This window comes from Oncorhynchus keta, chromosome 1 (genome assembly GCF_023373465.1).
Source record: "Oncorhynchus keta strain PuntledgeMale-10-30-2019 chromosome 1, Oket_V2, whole genome shotgun sequence".
Classification (NCBI taxonomy): Eukaryota; Metazoa; Chordata; class Actinopteri; order Salmoniformes; family Salmonidae; genus Oncorhynchus; species Oncorhynchus keta.
The window spans coordinates 40,592,687-40,614,820 of record NC_068421.1 but is presented as its reverse complement, the minus strand read 5'-3'; the positions used below and the strand labels follow the sequence as shown (position 1 = coordinate 40,614,820).

At 42.0% G+C, this 22,134-nt stretch overlaps 3 protein-coding genes across 3 annotated transcripts; 2 read left to right on the top strand and 1 right to left on the bottom strand.

Moving 5' to 3' along the window:
- The first annotated feature begins 10,279 nt into the window (after window positions 1-10,279).
- LOC118385157 (calcineurin B homologous protein 2-like) lies at window positions 10,280-13,577 on the top strand. Its single transcript, XM_035772059.1, has 7 exons — window positions 10,280-10,580; window positions 11,200-11,272; window positions 11,380-11,460; window positions 11,738-11,862; window positions 11,970-12,031; window positions 12,388-12,510; window positions 12,770-13,577. Exons 1-7 carry the CDS (start codon window positions 10,514-10,516, stop codon window positions 12,821-12,823), a joined length of 585 nt encoding a protein of 194 aa, XP_035627952.1. The 5' UTR covers window positions 10,280-10,513; the 3' UTR covers window positions 12,824-13,577.
- A 302-nt stretch (window positions 13,578-13,879) lies between these two features.
- LOC118385165 (cytochrome c oxidase subunit 7A2, mitochondrial) lies at window positions 13,880-17,079 on the bottom strand. The gene is made up of 4 exons (XM_035772068.2): window positions 16,870-17,079; window positions 14,677-14,763; window positions 14,153-14,237; window positions 13,880-14,041 (listed from the first exon to the last, which is right to left on the bottom strand). The coding sequence occupies exons 1-4, from the start codon at window positions 16,882-16,884 to the stop codon at window positions 13,986-13,988; spliced, it is 243 nt and encodes an 80-aa protein (XP_035627961.1). The 5' UTR covers window positions 16,885-17,079; the 3' UTR covers window positions 13,880-13,985.
- Window positions 17,080-17,297: 218 nt separating this feature from the next.
- Window positions 17,298-22,125, top strand: LOC118385147 (ribonuclease T2-like). The gene is made up of 10 exons (XM_035772045.1): window positions 17,298-17,456; window positions 17,814-17,917; window positions 18,251-18,308; window positions 18,400-18,467; window positions 18,618-18,675; window positions 18,758-18,825; window positions 20,680-20,793; window positions 20,913-20,961; window positions 21,344-21,424; window positions 21,717-22,125. The coding sequence occupies exons 1-10, from the start codon at window positions 17,361-17,363 to the stop codon at window positions 21,912-21,914; spliced, it is 894 nt and encodes a 297-aa protein (XP_035627938.1). The 5' UTR covers window positions 17,298-17,360; the 3' UTR covers window positions 21,915-22,125.
- Window positions 22,126-22,134: the final 9 nt, after the last annotated feature.

Genomic DNA, 22,134 nt, shown 5'->3' with positions numbered 1-22,134 from the left:
CTTTGGTCTTGGAGAACAGTGAAGCACTACGAGTTGATATCAAGCAGCGTAAAGTTCCTTGTAATTACCCTGATTGTTCTACGCCTTGCCTCTACTTTCAAGATCCAGAAATTACAGATAGGCTTGGCATAAACAAACACTTTGGTGATTTTCTCCCACGAAATGCCGTCATGAAATTGATGGCCACTGAGGGGAATCATCTATTTAGGCGTTCGGAGTGTGTTTCAGAACTGAGGACATAGCAAACCAAAACAAACCATGTACCGTAATGGCCTCTTGCATGTTATGAAATGTAACCTAGTATGATCATTCAATCTAAGTTCTAGTATCCTTTCTGTTCCAATGGCCAGTCAAAGAATCGCTCTTCATCTCCTCGCCTGTCTTCGCCTGTTCTCAGCTAGCTCACACATAGCCCTGAGTTTTAGAAGCACACCTCTGCAATATGCAACCAGTCAGAGATGCAGAGATAGAGGTCAGAGTGCATCCATAATTGAGATTGCTCCTTGGAAAGACATCGCCCACAGGCGAAGTGTTGTCACCGAGCTCTTTGATATCTCAGTTTTCTCTCTGACTGTACTACTAACTTTCCGCTATTCTCTATTTACCATGGTGTCACAGTGAAGAAATTGCACACCAAAGCGCTGCTCCCTTTTTCTATGCAGGGAGATACTGAGATATGCATAAAGGTGTGCACACCCACATTTATTTTCTGTGTCGGGAAAGGTTCATTATATTACGTGTCAATAAACAGCATAAAGGTTGCGAAAACAGGTATTTTACATCTATTAATGGTTAAACATCATTAATAGATATAACATACTGTATTATTCCTCAAATATTCCTCAAAGCTTCCTCAAAGCTATCTGGTTCACCACATAGCTTTAATAGTGGTTTAATTACTGTGACGGCTTGCAGGGCATGTATGTTGACATTGTGGCTGGAAAATCCAATACTTGTAAGGGTCTTCCCAGAAAAGGGAAGGGAGGGGGGGATCTTATCACAATGCAAATTTGTAACTTATCGTAGAAAACAGGAAGTAATGTGTTGCTGACTCATAACTTGGTCAAAATCCAGAAATCGTTTATGTGAGACGAAGACACTGTATCCCTGTGCTTGTAAATATCCGTTAAACATGACATGACATAAACATTAAAGGTTAATTACCGTGCCACACTGAAAACATTCAGCCTCATAGTGAAACTGAGATGCAGAGGATTATAGCTTAGAATAAAGTCTGTCTTGCATAGTAGAAGTCGGAAGTTTATATACACCTTAGACAAATACATATAAACTCAGTTTTTCACAATTCCTGACATTCAATCCTAGTAAAAACGTCCCTGTCTTAGGTCAGTTAGGATCACCACTTTATTTTAAGAATGAGAAATGTCAGAATAATAGTAGAGAGAATGATTTATTTCAGCTTTTATTTCTTTCATCACATTCCCAGTGGGTCAGAAGTTTACATACACTCAATACTCTTAGTATTTGGTAGCATTGCCTTTAAATTGTTTAACTTTGGTCAAACGTTTCAGGGAGCCTTCCATAAGCTTCCCACGATAAGTTGGGTGAATTTTGGCCCATTCCTCCTGACAGAGCTGGTGTAACTGAGTCAGGTTTGTAGGCCTCTTTGCTCGCACATGCTTTTTTAGTTCTGCACACACATTTTCTATGGGATAGAGGTCAGGGCTTTGTGATGGCCACTCTAATACCTTGACTTTGTTGTCCTTAAGCCATTTTGCCACAACTTTGGAAGTATGCTTGGGGTCATTGTCCATTTGGAAGACTCATTTGTGACCAAGCTTTAACTTCCTGACTGATGTCTTGAGATGTTACTTCAATATATCCACATCATTTTCCATCCTCATGATGCCATCTATTTTGTGAAGTGCACCAGTCCCTCCTGCAGCAAAACACCCCCACATGATGCTGCCACCCTTGTGCTTCTCGTTTGGGATGGTGTTCTTCGGGATGCAAGCCTCCCCCTTTTTCCTCCAAACATATCGATGGTCATTATGGCCAAACAGTTCTATTTTTGTTTCATCAGACCAGAGGACATTTCTCCAAAAAGTACAATCTTTGTCCCCATGTGCAGTTGCATGGTGGTTTTGGAGCGGTGGCTTCTTCCTTGCTGAGCGGCCTTTCAGATTATGTCGATATAGGACTCGTTTTACTGTGGATATAGATACCTTGTACCTGTTTCCTCCAGCATCTTCACAAGGTCCTTGTTCTGGGATTGGTTTGCACTTTTTGCACCAAAGTATGTTGATCTCTAGGAGATAGAATGCGTCTCCTTCCTGAGCGGTATGACGGCTGTGTGGTCCCATGGTGTTTATACTTGCGTGCTATTGTTTGTACAGATGTATGTGGTACCTTCGGTGTTTGGAAATTGCTCCCAAGGATGAACCAGACTTGTGGAGGTCTACCATTTTTTTTTTCTTTTGATTTTCCCATGATGTCAAGCAAAGAGGCACTGAGTTTGAAGGTAGGCCTTGAAATACATCCACAGGTACACCTCCACTTGACTCAAATTATGTCAATTAGCCGATCAGAAGCTTCTATAGCCATGACTTCATTTTCTGGAATTTTCCAAGCTGTTTAAAGGCACAGTCAACTTAGTGTGTGTAAACTTCTGACTCACTGGAATTGTGATACAGCAAATTACACCTGAAATAATATGTCTGTAAACAATTGTTGGAAAAAGTTATTGTGTCATGCACAAAGTAGATGTTCTAACCGACTTGCCAAAACGATAATTTGTTGACAAGAAATTTGTGGAGTGGTTGAAAAACGAGTTTTAATGACTCCAACCTAAGTGTATGTAAACTTCCGACTTCAACTGTATACCTGTTTTAGTAGGACTAAATGTCCAATGAAATCCCTATGGTATGCTTGAATAGTTACGCAGTGCCAAAGGTAACGATAGTATGGCATAACTAAACAGACGTGGAACAACACTACTTATTAATGTGGCCAGATGTATTCATTAGGCCTAGGTTAAATATGTTTCCTTCAGCAACTTGTTACGAGAATATCTTAGCAATCTGAGTTCTCCTTAGGAGAGTCTCAGTTTCAGCCCTGTTACATGTTCCTTCAGGACAACCATCCCTCAACAACACCACTTTAGCAATGTTTTAACACCCGTTGCCCTGGGCTTTCTTCCTTTCCCCCATCCACTGTTAGACTGGAAAGAGTCTGGTGAGTCAATGCTGACAGAGTCATAGAGGAAGTTAAACCGGAAGTTATTGTTTAGTCTTCTGAGACATTGCAAACACATTTGTTTTTTGGTTCCTAACTGTATCCCGTAATTACTACTTATTGTAAGCCACAGCTCTGATTGGAGCGCGTTTACATAAAGAAACCAGTTTCATCTGAAGGGACTTGGAAAATCCCTCTCGTAAAGGTGGGTTGTTTTTTAAAAAAATAGGTTGATGTGTAGACGATAAAGGAAGAGATGTTTTCATGCCTCTTTATGGAAGTACGTTTTTGTGGCTTCGGTAGCCTCCCACTGTTAGACGTGGCTGACTGTATACCTCTTCAAGTCAGATGCCTAATCATAAGAAACTCACATACACTAAACTCAAGAAAATATCAAGACCTACGGCTGGGTTCAATCCGTGTCGCTGATGTTCAGCGCTCGCGCCCTATTGACATGTAAAAGTTCATTTTTAGATTTGAGACGACACATGCAGCGTTTACCCGTGAGTGCCTGTCTCCGCTCACGCGGGAACATTGTCTTTAACTTTTATCACCCTGTAAAGCAGCTCTTCAGTGCTACGGATCGAAACCAGACCCTAGTACATGCAAGCCTACCTACACTTCCCCTTTGTCATCCATATGTAAGCCATTAACTCCCTGTTTACTTGGTCGATGCTTACATATTTGCTGGAAATGAAGTATAGGTTTTTCCAGAATTGATGGTAAAAGTTGTGACTGTAAATGCCTTTTTCACATAGAAAAAATAGAAAAAGTAACATACATGACCAAGTTTTTGACATACAGTGACCACCCACAGGGCACAGACGTGAATCCAACGTCTGTTCCACATCGGTTGAACATAAATTCATTGAAATGACGTGAAGCAATGTTAATTGTGTCCAAAAGCCCCAAACAGGAAAAACCTGTGTAGTTTACGATAGATACACAGTGTGACTCATTACAAAGGAACATTGTGGTTTCCCAGCACTATGATCAAGGGACAAATACCTTTGCTCAACGTCAGATCTAAACTCACGTCAGCCACATGCTAGGTGCACAAATACCCAATGATGTGGACGGGATTGTAGGGGCTTCTTCGGCCACATTGGGGACCTGTCTTTGAGAATGTGTCGAAACATTTACAGAAACGTTGAGAAATCCAAATGAGAGCAACATACATGAATATCAGTACTGTGCTGACTTGGTGCAACCCAGACATGGGAAATGATCTGGAGTGCAAGGAATGTCTGTGTATTGGATGAAGAACTGTTGCTATTTACTCAGATATATAGTGGTTACGGATGAGTAGATCATTAGCTTAGTAATTCAATCTGGCCCATGGCAGAGGGCTTACTTGGAAAAGGGCCTAATTAGACCGGACATTTCTGGAATGAAATAGATCACTGGAAGTCTGAGGCCGTTTTACAGTGAAGTTAAACATGATGCAATGCTGATCAGTGGCCTTTCCTCTCTTTGAGGATTGTTTCATTCCTGCCTAATACATTATTCACACAACAACAATTTAGTGATTAGAAAATCAGAAGGAAACGGGCTTTGCACGCTACTTTGCCCTTTAGTGGAGAACAACCCATGCCACAGAAAGCTAGCTAGTGGTAAAACCAATGATGTGCGCATAAATAATTGGTTTAAACAGACTGAACCAAAACTATAGGAGCAACACAGCTTTTGCTGTAAATGTAATGCTGTCTCTCCCATTGGGTTCCAAACGTAACTAATTTGTAACCCAAATTCCTGTGTGGAAACAAGGGCATAACTCCAACCCCCCCCACCCCACCCCATCTCCACCACCACCACCATCACCCCCAAACCCACCCATCTTCCAACACACACCTCCCGTTCTGCAGTAGGCCAGTGTGGTGGAAGGGAGGTGGGTTGGCAGTGACAGTGCTCCAGCAATTTGCGCAATTAGGGTCAGGGCAGGGCTGTCAGCCCCCAGTGCAGCGCGGGGAGAGTCCATGTCAGCCTGCTCCTCGCTAATGAGCCGAGCGCCTTCCATTCAGACGCTCAGTAATTAAGAGCTGGTCCTATTCCAAGAAACGTTCTTCTCCCCCGCCATCTGTCAGCGTGGCAAGCAAGGAGCCCACTTCGTATTGTTCTCTCCTCAGCTCTATTATGCATCAGTTTCTTTAACACTTTTTAAGCGCCAACTTCCAAATGAGAAGAGGAATCTCAACCTGGCACTGAACCGTCCCCTCAGAGAGGGGGTAGCTTGGTTTGGACCCATCACAGTTATGTTAAGCACTTTGACTTTGAGGTGCGTTTGTGTTGAGGAAGGAGGAGTCGTTTTATAATCCATCGTTTGGCACAGGGGAGAGAAACTTCTTCAAACTGGGAAATTAGTATAAACAAGCAACCCTGCCCAACCCCCCAGCAGCGCCTCTCTCACAACCACTTCAAGGACTTTCCTCCTCTCCTCCTTGCCTCCTCTCCTCTCACCTTTCTTCTCCTTTCCTCATCTCCCCTTTCTCTCTTCCTTTTCTCCTCCTCTCTTCTCTCCTCCTCTCCTTCCCTCTCCTCTCTTCCTCTCTCCCCTCAGTGAGAGCCCTGTCTGTCACAGATGGGCCATGCTCCAGGGCATGTCTTGATTAAAAGGGCTTCCACAGTGTTCAACACCGAGGGTCTTAGTCCTGAGTTCTGGAGAGCCACCTCCCTTCCCACCTGGTGGCCTCAGTGCCCCTCTACCATTCCATTTAGCTCCCTTCTGTTATATGAAAACTTAATCATTAGCCGGGGGGGGCTTGTCTCCTTACAAGCCCCAGGAACCCCCCCCGGTCTCAACTCGTGCCTCCCATGGCTGCCTTTTCATCTGGATGGCAATATTAATTAGCCAGAACTGCTCAGTGCATTGTGGGGACAGGGTGGTGTCTGATGGGCCTCAGGATGGTGGATGGGGTTTTGGATTTATTTTGTTGTAGATTGTAGTTTAGACATGCTGTCCCAAGACAAGCTGGTGGATCTTTATGGTGTGTTATGGTTGTGGTTTTGGAGTGTGCTCCGTATCCTGGCGGCCCTGGAGTGTGGTCTATATCCTGGTGGCCTTGGAGTGTGCTCTGTATCCTGGTGACCTTGGAGTGTGGCCTCAAGTAAAGAAAGTAAAAGGGGATCTTGTTTAGACAAGGCATTGATGTGTCTGAGGTGAGGTTTTGGAGATAGGTAGTTGTAGCAGAGCGGCACCCGCTCACTGTTATTTCCTGTGTCTGTCGCATTGAGTCTGGTCTCTCCTGCACTCCACTGGCCCGGAATGTTCTCCCTTCATTATCAGCCTGCCCCAGCCCAGCAGGACACCCCTTCCTCAGCTCCAAGTCACTCCCCCACGCAGCCCCAGTCTCAGCCGCACAGATGAGGGGGAGACAGACAGGCCAACAGACTCCCTCTCCAGCCAAGGTTAATTGACCCAGTTTGCGGCTGAGCATACTTGAGACATAGCGGGTGTCCCCTGCTCAAGTTGCATGGCGGGAGTTGGCCAAGGATGGCGCCTAGACGTGTGTGAGGGCGCCAGCGAGGACCACCAACAGAGGGAAAGGATGTGGAGCACCCTGGTGGAGTGCCATCCTCTTGCATGATGCATTATTATTTACCCATATTCATTTTGGCCATTGATTTTGGCTAATCAAAGGGTAGCCTATCATTTAGACATATTGATTTTTAACTGTGAGGTATTTGTCTCATTGTTATTGAATTCTCAGGAAATGCAGGGGGTGTGAAGATGACAACTGGCTGACAACCTGGAATGACACTAAACATTGAACTGCGCTTCCTGTTTTTTTAAAGTAACATAACATAATTGCTATGCTTAACCTGCCATGACATACAGGACAATTGAAAATGTTGTCGTTTTCCAGTTCAGACAGACTGAGAGGGCTCTCTGCCTGTGGTGCCTTTAGTTTGAGATGAATGGAACACAGTTGACCTTCCCATTCACTCAGACTGGGGATGGTGTTTACAAGTCTTTTATCATCCATGGCAGAGCAGGGGTCAAAGTTCAAATAGCCAGCAAAGCTTCATTCTCACCCAATTGGCACACTGCCCAACCAAGTCTCTGACATGCTTTCACTTTCATTGTTTGTGGCACCAAGGACAAAACCTCCCCGATAGAACGTTTGTGGAAATTACTCAAAAAGAGAGAGGTGGGCTTTCCTCAGTCTTCTTTTATCTTTTAATTTTTTTCACGGTCATGCTCTCTTCTTCTGTTAATCTGCAGTTAGAAGTTCCAGTCAAAGCCGGTTATTCCTTGCCCATTAAAGAGCCATTCATCTTAATTCATTTGAAGGTTAAACACAACAAATGGCCAAACAAAGTTCCCCATGGCTGGAATAAATTTGAATCTTTTTGTTGATGTGTCACCTTGTCAGTGACCCGTGGCACATGTCATGAAACGGAACCTAAGAGCCGAGATAGTTTCACTTCGCTGGCTTGTATCAGAAAGTGAGATTCAAAAGGTGTGGATTATAGGAAAGAAGAAACATAGAACAGAAATGAAAGACAAACATGGAATTATCTCCTATCATAGAATAAACATTGTGAAAGAGTCTATAAATACTTTATCTATGGTGGTGAACGACTATCGGCACAGAACAACGCATGCCTCTCAAGAGTCCAGACAGCTCAGTTTACTGTACTACAGCTAGGTCAACACTACTTTTCTGGATTCTGCAAAGTTATACTGAATGCAACTCACTCCTTTGGCCGTTTGAAATACTCTTGATTTATTACTGTGCACAGTTCAACATCTGATAGGGAGAGAAAAAAGTAATGGGGGCTCTGACTTACTGGTCTCCATTAAGATAAACAAACTGTAAGTGGTGAAAAAGGAGATGTTATCTGGGGAAAAAATTCCAGCTCTTAAAAATGAAGAGCCTGCCATATGTAGAAGCTGCTTACTTGTGTAACAATAATAATAAGCATTTTTATAAGCCCAGGACTCAATCTGAGGCATGTTATATGTGTTAAATATGTTACATGTTATACACTGTGCTAAATTTGAGTCTGACTTCTTCTTTGTGCGTGTGTGTGCGTATGTGCGTGCGTGCGTGTGTGTCTAGTCTGGAGGAGACAGACGTGTTAACATCTAGTGAACCACCCTGCATGTTCACCTCTGCCACCAATGAGGAATTGAACAAAAGAGAAGAAAAACACTAGCTGTCTCACTCTCGCTGAGCGGAGAGCACTGATTGGACCACTCTGTCACTCTTACTTCCTAACTCTCTGTACATTTCAACATGGAAGGAATGTCCAGCTCCATCCAGTGTGTCTTAGTGCTGTGGCTCCTGAGTGAGTGACTCGCCACATATGGTCTATGTTAACAACTAACGATAGAACAAGACATGGGGAGCAGCTTGCTAATGTCTCTCTTTGGCACTTGGGAGTGTGATCATGAGGGCTGAGGTATTTTCTGTCTGGCTGCCTTGGCATGGAGCCCTGGGCTTGACAATCGCATCTTGTCAGTCGTCCTGGTTACATCTCTCATATTTACATGTGTTATTACTGTACTATATGGTTGAATGACCTGAATTATTATACCAAACTATTTTTGGGGCATGACAGCAGCAGTGGACTGGGCGGATTTGATGTCTATTTCATGTGAGAAACATCACATTGCATATCCAGCCCTATAAATGCCTTTCTTTTCCAGAGAAACATGATTCGGCTACAAAGGAAACATGTTTATTTGTGATAGATGTTTGTGGACAGAAAAAAATACATTGATTTGTTTGTTTTGCTATTAGTCTTGACATTTGGTGTGAGTAGGCCTACTGAAATGTTCTTGTTGTTGGCAGCAATCTTTCTAGCCCACAAATGCTTTTAATGGTTCAAATGTAAAGGTCAGCAAAGAGAATGATTCAAGTCTTGGGCTATTTAAATACATGAGCAAGGCAAGCATCACAGCTGCCAGTAATGTAAACAAATTCAAACCGTTGCTAACAAATGATCAGCTATTTTTATTGACCCTTTATTGAAACAAGGCAAGACGACGCTGGGCCAATTGTGCGCCGCCCTATGAGACTCCCAATCACAGCTGGTTGGGATACAGCCTGGAATCAAACCAGGGTCTGTAGTGACACCTCTAGTACTGAGATGCAGTGCCTTAGACTGCTGCGCCACTCGGGAGCAAGGATCCATGATGCACAAATTGTATGTTTTTGTTGATGAAGAGAAAGACCCTTCATTTTGTTCATGTGGAAACCTGTTGCCTAGAAGTTATATAAATATGAATAATTCTGAACCCCATTATAGATCGGGATTTTATGGCATTCAGAAGGAACAGTTTTTGAGTCCCATGGACTATTATCTAATAACGGTTTTGGAAAAATAGCATACAGGAAATACAGAGCAGTTCACTGACTCATGATACACAAACCAGCTTTCCAACTGATAGCTGATAACGGTCAGAGCTGAACCATACTATAACTAGGCTAATCACAATGCACACATCGTCCACCTAAGTAGTAGCCTCCGTTTCCTTGCTATCTGAAAGGGATGGTGCCATCTAGTGTCAAAGGACCACTATAACAACGCCTGCAAAGCATGTTTGATTTGCATGTAATACATTGTATTGGACAGTATAGTGATGGTCAGGCTACTCGGGAGCATACAGGCTAGTAGCCTATTATAATCATCAGGTTTAAGATTCCATTATGTAATGGATTAGTGTAGGTAGCAAGCTATTAGGGATGATTTAAGGACTCCCGAGTGGCGCAGCTGTCTAATGTGCTGCATCGCAGTGAAGGAGGCATCACTACACTCCCTAGTTTTAATCCAGGCTGTATCATATGGCTATGATTTTGAGTCCCATAGGGTGGTGCACAGTTGGCCACAATTGGCCAAGAACAAAGGATTTGTTCTTAACTGATTTGCCTGGTTAAATAAAGGTTATGTTTAAAATGCATAGCTATAATGCAAATATATTAATCAAAGATGCACTTTGCTATATATAATGCTATCCATGTTGGATAGTAAATCCAGGCTATTGATAAAATTCCATATCATTCTTGGAGATCTGTTGTAGGAACAGACTTTGAATGTGTGTTTCTTGAAAACATATAAGTCACGACCCCATTGGTCATTTGGACCCCTTGGTTTAACTGCCGTTGGGTAGATATGTCTGTCATTAGCCCTGAACTGCCTGACTTGACGTTCAATAAAGCCTTGCCGAGGATACTAAAGTTTATTTCATAGCTACATTCGTTTATCATTTCTAAACAACAGGCAATGGGAAGTTAATGGGAAATTCTGAAGTTCCCGGACCTGACGTTTATTTATCGAGTGAAACAGATGTTATTGTTTTTTTCCTGTGGAAATGGGCTCGACAAACTCCACCCTGTCAAAAATTCCAAACATCGAAGAATTGATGCAAGAAACGGGTTGTAAGTTCTCCGGCGGGCAGGACTGTAATTTAGGCTACTATAAAAATTGTATTGAGATTGTCATGATTATACAATGACTTCATAGTTTATGCCAAATTCGAAGACAAATCTTTGAGTAGGCGTATAACGGATGTCATTATAGATGTTATTGTGACAGCTGTATGGAGCCCAGCTTTTCTTTTGCCTTTGTTATATTTTTTCATCAAAGTTTTAAAGCGCAGATATGTTGAAATGTGTGCAAATTAATAATCGCTTTTGCAACCATAAGATTGATGTTTGACAGGTGCGCAAATTGCGCGCGCAACTTTGGCTGATCAAAATACGCATGCGTCTTACCCAACCAAATACAGTATTGGATGTCTAAGCTTTGATCAGAGAGTTGTAATTGACATATACATGTGGCTTTGAGAAGTTGTGGGTAAATTAATAATTTGGCCTTTAGGCTACTTTTATAAAAGCTTGAATAATTCATGGAGTGTTTTCTTGAGTGGTATCCAGAGCAATGAACTGGCCTCTATATGGTTATTGCATATATTGATTCAATTATTTGGTGTGCCACTGTCCTTCCCCATTACTAATAGCATGAATCTATGGTTCTCTTGTTTTCTCTTTATCATAGTCACCCCTGCACACATTGTTCGACTTTATGACCGTTTCGAAGCATTGGACAAGGAGAAGACAGGTCATCTCCGGTAAGTGGTGGGATCATGTCAGTTTTATGGAGTTGACTAAAACAGTGCATTTCAGAATAACTTATGTCTGGATGTATTGTCTTTGTTTTATCCCCATTACTGTGAAGCCCACAGGATTTTGGAGCCATTAATAGGTTGGCGATGAACCCCATTGGGGATCGGATCATTGGGGCTTTCTTCTCTCCAGGGTACAGAACAACATTTCTTACATGTTTGAGTAACGTTACTGACTTGATAACCTCACCAATGAAATGGTAAGGTAAAGGTTAATGTTAATTTTCGCTGTAATAAAAAAGTCAATTATTTTTCTCGGTAACAACAGAGAGCACAATCAACAAGATTAAATATTTATTCATGTTCAGTTGATTCTGTGCACCAATTTCTATTTTATTTTGTATAAAATGTCCATGTACCCTGTACTTTTGGAATGTAAGCGGGTTCTGGTATTAAAATAATATCTCTCAGACAGGAAACGGTGGACTTCCACTCCTTTGTGAGGATCCTGGCCCACTTCCGGCCTGCGGACAAAAAACATCCCAAAGATCCCAGTATGCCTGAACCTGTCAACAGTAGGACCAGTAAACTCAAGTGTGAGTCCTCTGGCAGATATATATTTTTTCGTGGTTACCTCAAAATAGATTTTAGCAGTCAATTTCAACTCAGTCAGTTCTGCCCTGATTTATCTCTTTCCTTTCAGTTGCTTTCCAACTGTATGACCAGGACAAGGATGGTAAAATCTCCAGAGCAGAGCTTCTACAGGTCTGTAATAACTGTTGGCTTTACTGACAACACAATATACCACCAATAAGTTAGTGATGCAAATTGTTTCTCATACCAAACCAGGTCTGGTATGCCCCTGCAATTGATGGCCCTGTACCAGAGGTATTCAAATCTTACCCTACGAGGTCCGGAGCCTGCTGGTTTTCTGTTCTACCTGATAATTAATTGCACCCACCTGGTGTTCCAGGTCTAAATCAGTCCCTGATTAGAGGGGAACAACAAAACTAGAAGTGGAACTGGCTTCAAGGTCAGGATTTGAATTTGAGGGCCCTATAGAATGAAGCCCATTCTCCAATGGGTTTGGGATGTGATTGACAGCTGAGGGTGATTGACAGGTGCTGCGGTCCATGCTGGAGATGCAGGTGACGGAGGAGCAGCTCGAGAGCATCGCCGACCGCACCATCCAGGAGGCTGACCTGGACAAGGACGATGCCATCTCTTTTGAGGAGTTCCGCAAGGTACCACTGGGTAGAGCTCGAAGACTGACATATCAACATGGGCCCATTGCAGCACAGTGTACCCAGAATACTAAGTCAACCACATAGAAAATGATGTTGGCCATTGCTGTAGTCAAACAGCATACTGTACATTGTATGATGACAGTATTTTGCCTTATCCTCTCATATTCAGTGGCTGCATGTTCTGTATTTGATTGTGGTGTAATATACCAATTCTACCATTCGTTGGTCTAACTTTGGCTTTTCTTTTTCCCTACAGTCCCTGGAGAAGGTAAACATCGACCACAAGATGAGCATTCGCTTCCTGCGCTAGCTAGAGTGGTTGCACTGGGTCAAGTGACCGTTCCCAGAGATGTAGGCCACTTTGTGTCTACTCATCCCTCCGTGGTAAAAACAAGGCTTCTGCAGGGAAATATGATGACATTACTGATTCTTTTAACTGAATGATTAACACTAAATACCTTAAATGACTGACGAAAATGCTGTGACTTCATATGTTTACTGTATGGGGTATGGGGCATGGCGTATGGGGATCATGTTCCAACGTATAACTGCATAGGACTAATGTATAATTACGTAGTAACTGCTTTTATATAATACAGTCAAATGTAATTTCATATTTTTTTGTAGTTGTTGCAGAACCTACATTTTCAATTGGGTTCGTTTTTACAAGGGCAAACATAAGCTTTTATGAAGGGAAGCCGATACTTGAAGTTCACTTTTCCTTGTAAGACTTGACTGCAACGGAACATGAGAACTATGAAAGTGATACAATATTTCTACAAATAAATATTTGTGTAAATGATGTCATTCATTTATTGAGTTGCTCATGGGGAGAAAAGCCCATGAAAGCTCAAGCTTGGCTATAATTGTGATTCAATAGATTTGATTTAGAGAGAATGACAGTACAACAAATCGAATGTCTACATTTTGAGCCAGAGTAAAGAAAGGGTCTGTTTTGTGACTGACTGGATAGCATTGAACTAATGTGTGCCAAATGTATTTCTCAAATCTATGCTTTTTTTTCGTCAGAAACATGGAATCTTAATTAAATAACCCTGTTGGTATTTGTGTGGAGTATTTATTTGCAACCGATTTTCATATTTCAAGTATCAGTACATTTAGCTTTTTGATGTTACTGATTCAAATAGCCACACCGCTTGTTGCTATCTACGGCCAAATAACACAGGGATATTTCCAAAGCTTGTTCCGTGTGAAATGTTCCTTAATTCCTCTGATTGAACACAGAGTGGCAGGAATCGATATTTTCACTGAGGTTCAGTGAATTAACACATGGACGATAGAGGGAAATATTTCTGAAGTGGTTTCCATTTACACACTGACATTCAGGCTTGCCTTGAGACAGAGGCATAATGGAGAGATTTATTCTGTACAGAAATTGTACCATGACATTAGAAGAAGTTCATAAAGTGGAATTGATTTAAACAATAAACACATGCATTAGCAGGGCTTCTTCATTTGCCCTTAGGCTGACAGGCACATAGAATCCAGAATAAGCAGTATCCGGTGCCTAAATAGAACAGAAAGACACAATGATTAGAACATGTGATACGGCATAGAAAACCAGCACCACAATACTCCAAATGTACAGAGTGCGTTGATGGAGGAATGTAACAGGTACCTGCGAGGGTGATGGACATTGTTAGACGGTAGAGAAGGACATCAGTGGTCCCTCCCTTGATGTGGACTGGCAAGCCGTTGTCAGCCTACAACCGAAATCAGGGTTCAAATATCTATTCATGATCATGAATCATTGGAGGCTTTTATTGTAAGCCAAAAATGACTTTGTGATATGTGATAATAAAACCAGACTGAATTGCATTCCAGACCATTAATCTGAAGAACAGAACAGCTATCCCCTCTGAGGTGCCACCCAACAATGGAGGCAATTCATCAATCTTGCAACACGACACATACAGTAGATCCCAATCTTGTCAATGTTGCTCTAAAGCACTTGATTAAACATGTTCTGCCGACATTGATGAACGTTGTGATAAAGATGACTTTTGTCTGCTGCCAAAATCACATCTTGTTGACATTGTTGACTGCCAATAAACATCTAAAATCCACTGTTGTTAAGACGCCTCTTGTTTTCTTAGTTTGGGATTGTTTCTCATCCATGTGTCCTAATGATGCCATGCTAACCTGGAATAGCTTCTGATGATCTGGCACCTTGTTCTTCATCTGTTTGGTTGTTGTGCTGAAGGCGCTGGTAGCCAGCCGGGGCAGCTTCTGAAAGGATCCCACAGTCACAAAATCACCCATGTTACTCTGTGCCAGCAAAGGATGTGAAAGCTAGATTGAAAATACAGGGTTTATACCAAAACATACCTTTGCATCCCTTACGGCCAAATTTGCAAAATAAATTGGTTGGATTCTTGATGGGACATGCTGACTGAGCGGCTGAGGCTAGGTACTGTTTTCATAGGGTTTCCAGGAGGTTAAATCATTTGATAATAAGATAACAGGGTGGCATTTACCTTTTCAATTCAACACCTGTTTTTCTATTTCACTTTTAGAGGGATGTGATACTAGCCTGTTGTTTCTTGTATGAGGAAAGAGCTATGGCATACTCTTTGGGTTACTCTTACTTCCCTGTCCGTTGAAATAGTGTTCGTCATGACAACTGCTATTGTATACAGTCTTGGTTATGAGAGGAAGTACCCCCTTCTAACTGTTGTAGACATTTTGAGTGGTTTGCATACACCCCAAAAAATGAGACAGTCGCAAACGTTCCTTTTTCTTTCAACGACATGCAGGGGGGAAATTACACAGACTTTGAAGTGTGTATCACCTTCTTCACTATGTTTTAGACCTTCTGAGTGAATATACAATTTTGGCAATCGTAGATACGCTTTCCATCCGAAGTGATGCTAGTATCAAAGACAGCTGGGTTGTCACATCAAATATGCTAGATTAAATCAACATCCTCCAAGATATAAAAACCAACCAAAAGCCTTCTCAGGCAGAGATTAAACCAGGCAGAGATTCAACTTCCTTTGACGGATAATCTGTCACTCCTAATGAAATATGAAATCAGACCGATATTCTGTAAAAGGACACTGTCGAGTGCAAACCGGTATTTAACCATTATTGTCAATTAGATAAACAGTTGAAAATCAGGGTCATCCCATACCATTTGTTCTGACCCATTATGTTCATTCCTTATAACAGGACTATTTTGAGCCTGGGCTCAAATCCAGAGTCTCTGGTGGCACAGCTAACACTGCGATGCAGTGTTAGCTGCGCCACCGGGGGGGCTCTTTTGAAGTGTTTAATCTATTGGTCTTTGTATCACATCAACATTCTCTGTGAGGTCAATCTCTTACTTAATCTTTTCCTATCACAGGCAAAACCTTTTGATTTCATTGAAGACCATTTCGTATACTTGTGTTGACTTGGGTTCTGTCCCTTTAAGAGAACAGGTTCCACCGTGTAATATCTACCAAGGTCAAATTGGAGGCCTGAACCAGGGGGCGAGAACTGGCATTGCCGCCAGCCAATGACTGCCACTCAACCTGTGACCTCAACCAATTAGATTACATATTTTGGAGGGAGAGAGGAACCCTTCCCCTTGGACTGAATTCCATGTGTGTGTGTGTGTGTATACGTGTGTGCGTACGTATGTGGAAGCTATTTGTGGACACGGCACAGTTCGCTTAGAGAAATCATAAAGGACCGATAGAGGAAATGTGAATCAATAACAATATACAAGTATAATATACCATCACATTTTTCCACCTCACCGAGAAGTGAGAGGGGCGTAATTGAAACGATATGACCTCTCAGTAGGAGCTTGTAAGCTACATATTTTAAAAGATCAATAAGACCCAGTTTTGTATGACATTTTCATCTGAATGACAATATGAGTCCAATACGACCTCACAGAGAGATCATCTAGACAGATAGTAATATGTCTCTGTTAACTGCATTTCTCTAGAATGATGTCAGAATCTCCTGGGACCACCCTTCTTGTTTTACTATCTAAAGTGACTTATATGCTGGCCTAACTCTCAGTCGACCACCGGGGCAGAGACGAGGCCTGCAACAGGTTATTTGAGGCCATAGCCCGTCTAACTTATCCCCCACACATACTGGAATGTATTTATTTATTTGATACTTAGCAACAAGTAATCAGGAAGACAGATATCACTGCAAATTTTGCCTTCTACTCTCCACATTAATAAAAGGTGGTACAAAGGTCAGTCCAACTGTACTTCTCTTTCCAAATAAGATCCAAGAATCTATTAATAATATTTTAACTCTTTATATGATTCAGATTACTACTGGCAGCAGAGAAAACAGAAACATTTGGAGAGAAAACAAATATTTTTTTACCAGTAGGCGATTCATGGTGGAGGTTGTACTCGGTGTGAAGCCTCTTGCTGCTTGTCTAGCCGCGGCCTGTTCAAGGGCGCAGTCACATATTGCAGCATTTCTGAATGCGAGCCAAACTATGGTCACCAGGAGAGACCAAACTCTGCTCAAGCCTTCCCTCCAATGGTCTACAATTGCTTCTTTGGTAGCTGTTGTTCACATTGATTTCTGCTCTCACACATCATTAAATATACATAAGTTTATTTGAATTCAAATGAAATTCTTCATGGGGAAAATGTATGCTGCTCATTGACAGTTTGTACTTAGGTGATCTCATTCTTGTATTTGCATCATTCTAATGTATTGCTTTCAGTGCACACCGTCCATCTTCCAGTTGCATGAATAATATTCTAAAAGAGTCTCAAAACTAGACATTCTTAGTTTCATTTCTGTGTTGAGGTCCTCAGAAAGAGGAACCAAGTCTGTTGTCTCACCTCTCCCCAGCTGTGATCATGAGATCAGGCAAACAGAGAGTTTTGGTTGAGCATTTTTCATTAGCAGGGAACTGTCATTATAGATCAGTCACACATGATCAGTCGCTCTCTCTGGTAAGTCTCAAAACACATTTGTTATAGTTGTTCTACAGGGTTTGTGCACATGTTGTTGGTGTTTATAGGCATACGTGTATGGCTCTAGCTGTACTTGTTTGTCGTTAGAGATGTAAACAAAGATAGTAAGATTGAGCAAAGTGTAGGCTAGCCCTGACTCAACAGTAAGGCATGCACCTGTGAAATGTACGATACCTCTTCAACTGGCGTCTCACACAAGACGTGAGCGCATCATTTGTTATGACATTTCTGTGCACTGACGAGGTTGCAGTTCCTTTCATGTTTATGAGAACAACATACTTCACACTTTTTTTCACATGCAATTGTAGCCAATATATTTATGTCACACACTCCTAGACTAGCATCAATATGCTTTCACCAGTGCTGCTCATGGTGGCCTTGCTGACTGTCCTTACCGTCACCATGGAATCTGACCACTGGACAGCAGACCGGCAGGAAAAGTAAGATTGGGATGTTGCACTGCAAATACTTCAATCCAACAGTGAAATGTAGATCGATCAAGTGCAGAAGTTGGACTTTTCCATTCAAGTCTAGCTATTTTCAACTTCTATAGTACATTGTTTATTTTTGACTATAATACTATCTTTTGGGACAAGCATAATTGCATGTCAATCAAATCAATTTATAAAGCCCTTCTTACATCAGTTGATGTCGCAAAGTGCTGTACAGAAACCCAGCCTAAATGTGCCTCTATTGTGAGTGTGATGTACTGTTATGTTGAAATATTAAATAGTCTTGGGCGTGAGGATACAGAATCCTTCCATCTCTCCCAGGTTCTGTACGTGGCAGTGTTTGAAGTTTACTCTGCAGTGGCCTGGGAGCTTCTGTTTGGTGAGTTCAACCACTTCTCCATAGCACTTCCTCATCGTCGTCAATCACCCATTCTTGTTATTCTAACTCAATCTATTCAAACTCTGCACAGGGTCTAAAGAATTCATCACAGTGCAGAATACCTCCAAACATCCAGACATGGACGATCCATGGACTGTGGTAAAAAAAAAAACGTTTGGAGTTTTAAATTAATTATATTTACCCATTAATGTTTGTCATTCCCCATCAGAATAAAACCTTTTGACTGACCTTAATAAACTGAATGAGAATGACAATTCATATCTGATAATTTTTCAATTTTTGACCTAGGCCTTCGAAAGCTCATACATGTTGTAGCTGCTGGCCAATATTCCACTCTGACCTCAAGGTAAAACTCGTCTCTGGTTACAGTCACCATCGAAGGACAATGAAGAATCTGTGTGTTCAGAAGACATTCCTCTTTCTTTCAGGAGCTGGACCCTGAACTCTCTCAACTTTGGCCATCCCTACTCAAGACTCAATCCAGTTTTCTCTTCTGGTAAGAGGCAGGATGGGGGTCAATTTCCAATGGAATTACATTTTTCACATAAAAAGCTTCTCCTTTTCAGTTTATCGAGCAGTCGTTAAAAAGAGTTGGCCTTTTTTTAAATGATTGAATTAGAATGTCAGTTTCCTTCCTGAAATGACTGGCTTCAATTCGAATTGACCCCAACCCAGGAAAAAGGTCTACTTACCAAATTTGTTTCTTCAACCTTTTCACTACCTGTTCCACCATCTCTAATATACAGTGCATTCAGAAATGATTCAGACCCTTCACTTTTTCCACATTTTGTTACGTTACACCCTTATTCTAAAATTGATTAAATTGTTTTTTCCCCCTCATCAATCTATACATAATATCCCATAATGACAAAGCACTAACAGGTATTTATACATTTTTTCAAACGTGTTAAAACATTTTTGGGGGGGAACATTTGCATAAGTATTCAGACGCTTTACTCAGTACTTGCCTGAAGCACCTTTGGCAGCGATTACAGATTCAAGTCTTCTTAGATATGACATTACAGGCTTGGCAAACCTGTATTTGGGGAGTTTCTGTCAGGTTGGATGGGGAGTGTCGCTGCACAGCTATTTTCAGGTCTCTGCAGAGATATTGAATCGGTTCAGCTCCAGGCACTGTCTGGGCCACTCAAGGACATTCAGAGACTTGTCCCGATGCCACTCCTGCGTTGTCTTGGCTGTGTGCTCAGGGTCATTGTCCCGTTGGAAGGTGAACCTTCACCCCAGTCTGAGGTCCTGAGCACTCTGGAGCAGGTTTTCATCAAGGATCTCTCTGTACTTTGCTCTGTTCATCTTTCCCTCAATTCTGACTAGTCTCCCAGTCCCTGAAAAAACATCCACACAGCATGATACTGCCATCACCATGCTTCACCGTAGGGATAGGCCAAATAATTCTATCTTGGTTTCATCATCAGAGAATCTGGTTTATCATTGTCTGAGTCCTTTAGTGGCTTGTCTGACCACTCTACCTACCATAAAGCCCTGATTGGTGGAGTGCTGCAGAGATGGTTGGCCTTCTGGAAAGTTCTCCCATCTCCACAGAGGAACTCTGGAGCCCTGTCAGAGTGACCATCGGGTTCTTGGTCACCTCCTTGACCAAGACCCTTTTCACTCGATTGATCAGTTTGGCCAGGCGGCCAGCTCTAGGAAGAGTCTTGGTGGTTCCAAACTTCTTCAATTTAAAAATGATGGAGGCTACTGTGTTCTTGGGGACCTTCAATGCTGCAGAAATGTTTTGGTACCCTTGCCCAGATCTGTGCCTTGACACAATCCTGTCTCGGAGCTCTACGGACAATTCCTTCGACCTCATGGCATGGTTTTTGCTCTGACATGCACTGTCAACTGTGGGACCTTATATAGACAGGTGTGTGTCTTTCCAAATAATGTCCAATCAATTGAATTTACCACACGTGGACTCCAATCAAGTTGTTGAAACATCTCAAGGATGAACCTCAGCTCAATTTCGAGTCTCATAGCAAAAGGTCTGAATACTTATCTAAATAAGGTATTTTTCTTTTTTTTTTTTACATTTAAAAAATTGCTTAAAATCATGTTTTCGCTTTGTCATTATCGGATATTGTGAGTTGATTGAAGAGGGGGGAAATAATTTAATCCATTTTAGAATGAGGCTGTAAAGTAACAAAATGTGGAAAAAGTCAAGGGGTCTGAATACTTTCCGAATGCACTGTACAACATTATTTTCTCTGTTATATTGACTGGAAAGGTTCAGAGGTCCCCACAGAATAAAAGTTATTACTGTATTCCGGTTCACATAATAATATTGTGTTACAGCTGCATAGCAGAGCTGAATGTCCCTGTGTTTCTCCAACAGGAAAGATGAATGGATCAAACATGGCTCTTGTGCTGCTTGTGTGGAGGGCATGAACTCTCCCTTGCGTTACTTCCAGATATGTCTGAAACTACGCGGGCGCTTCGATATTGACCGGTCAGCCCCACTGTTCACATTCACATACCTAACCTGCCTGTTTCACCATTACACATAATCAAACCTCTGTTGATGGCTTTTATCCTGGCTAAGCTACCTGTTCTCCACCCGTTATTCAGAGCCTTGGAGGACGCAGGAATAAAGCCCTCCTGTAACCAGTCTTATCCAGTAGGTAGTCACTATCACCTTGGGGAAGGGTTAAGACAGCTATAGGCATGCATTGTGGGGTTTACAGAAACTAAATTACAATGCTTTTCATGTACCATTATTTTATTTGGATGGACAGACTGAGACACTGCATCCAAATAAGGATCTGAAGGATATAATTAAATGATATAGTCTTTTTGCAGCATGGGTTTCAGTAGGATCTTATAAAATAGAACCACTTAAGTGAACTTGTTTGGTTGAGATCAGAAACAGAAACCCTGAGGACATGACAAATAATTCCTCTTTAATGACAAAAAAGGCAATTAACATTGAAATTAAGTTTACATGGGGGAGTAGGATGAAACTTGAATTCAGTTACTGCATTGTTCTACCATCTGTTCAGTACGATAAAGTCAACCATGCTCTGGCCCCAGTCATTGGAGATGACCCTGATGTCCTGATTCAGTGTATAAATGATGAAAAGGTAAGCTAACAGCTAGGTAAGAATCCCTAGCCTGAGTGCCTGTCTGTCTGCTCCATCATGCCAGTTCCTTGTCACTCAGTGTCATGCCAAACTGGAGTAGGCAAGTGCAAAAACAAATCTGTGACCAAGCTAGTCACTGTAGTATTGTACCAAACCACACATTATCACCACTTGAGAGTTCTCTGTTCGCCTTTGGTGTAATCTGGCAGTGGCACTGATGCTTCCAAGATTTTGCAGATGTAGAGAAACAGTTTGTGGGCATGTAAATGGAATCCCCCATCACTTCCCTCAGGGACGAGAAGTATTGGTCCAGGTGAAGATCCCTCTGTCTCAAAACCTCACCCTTGGATGTCATCACAAAGAGGACCAGGGAGCTGAACCAGTACCTCCCCAGCTCTGGCACACCTTTCCTGGGCACCCCTGTCCACAGGACTCCCCTGTCTTCTACTTCCCTATAAACCACGACCACCCACATCAGCCATGTGACTAGTGTTACGTCTGTCCTCACCACAGACGGGGCTGCCATGCCTACTGGCTTAACCTAATGATAAGCAAGTTCTTGAATTGCAGGGCTCACATCTTAAGGCACTCATGTAATACGCAGGCACTTTATGTCCTTTAAGTATTTTTGTTTTGCAAACAGGCTTTTGGTGAGTCCAAATCTACATTTTGTTGGCAAAATAAAAATGTATTTTAAAGCACCTTATTGT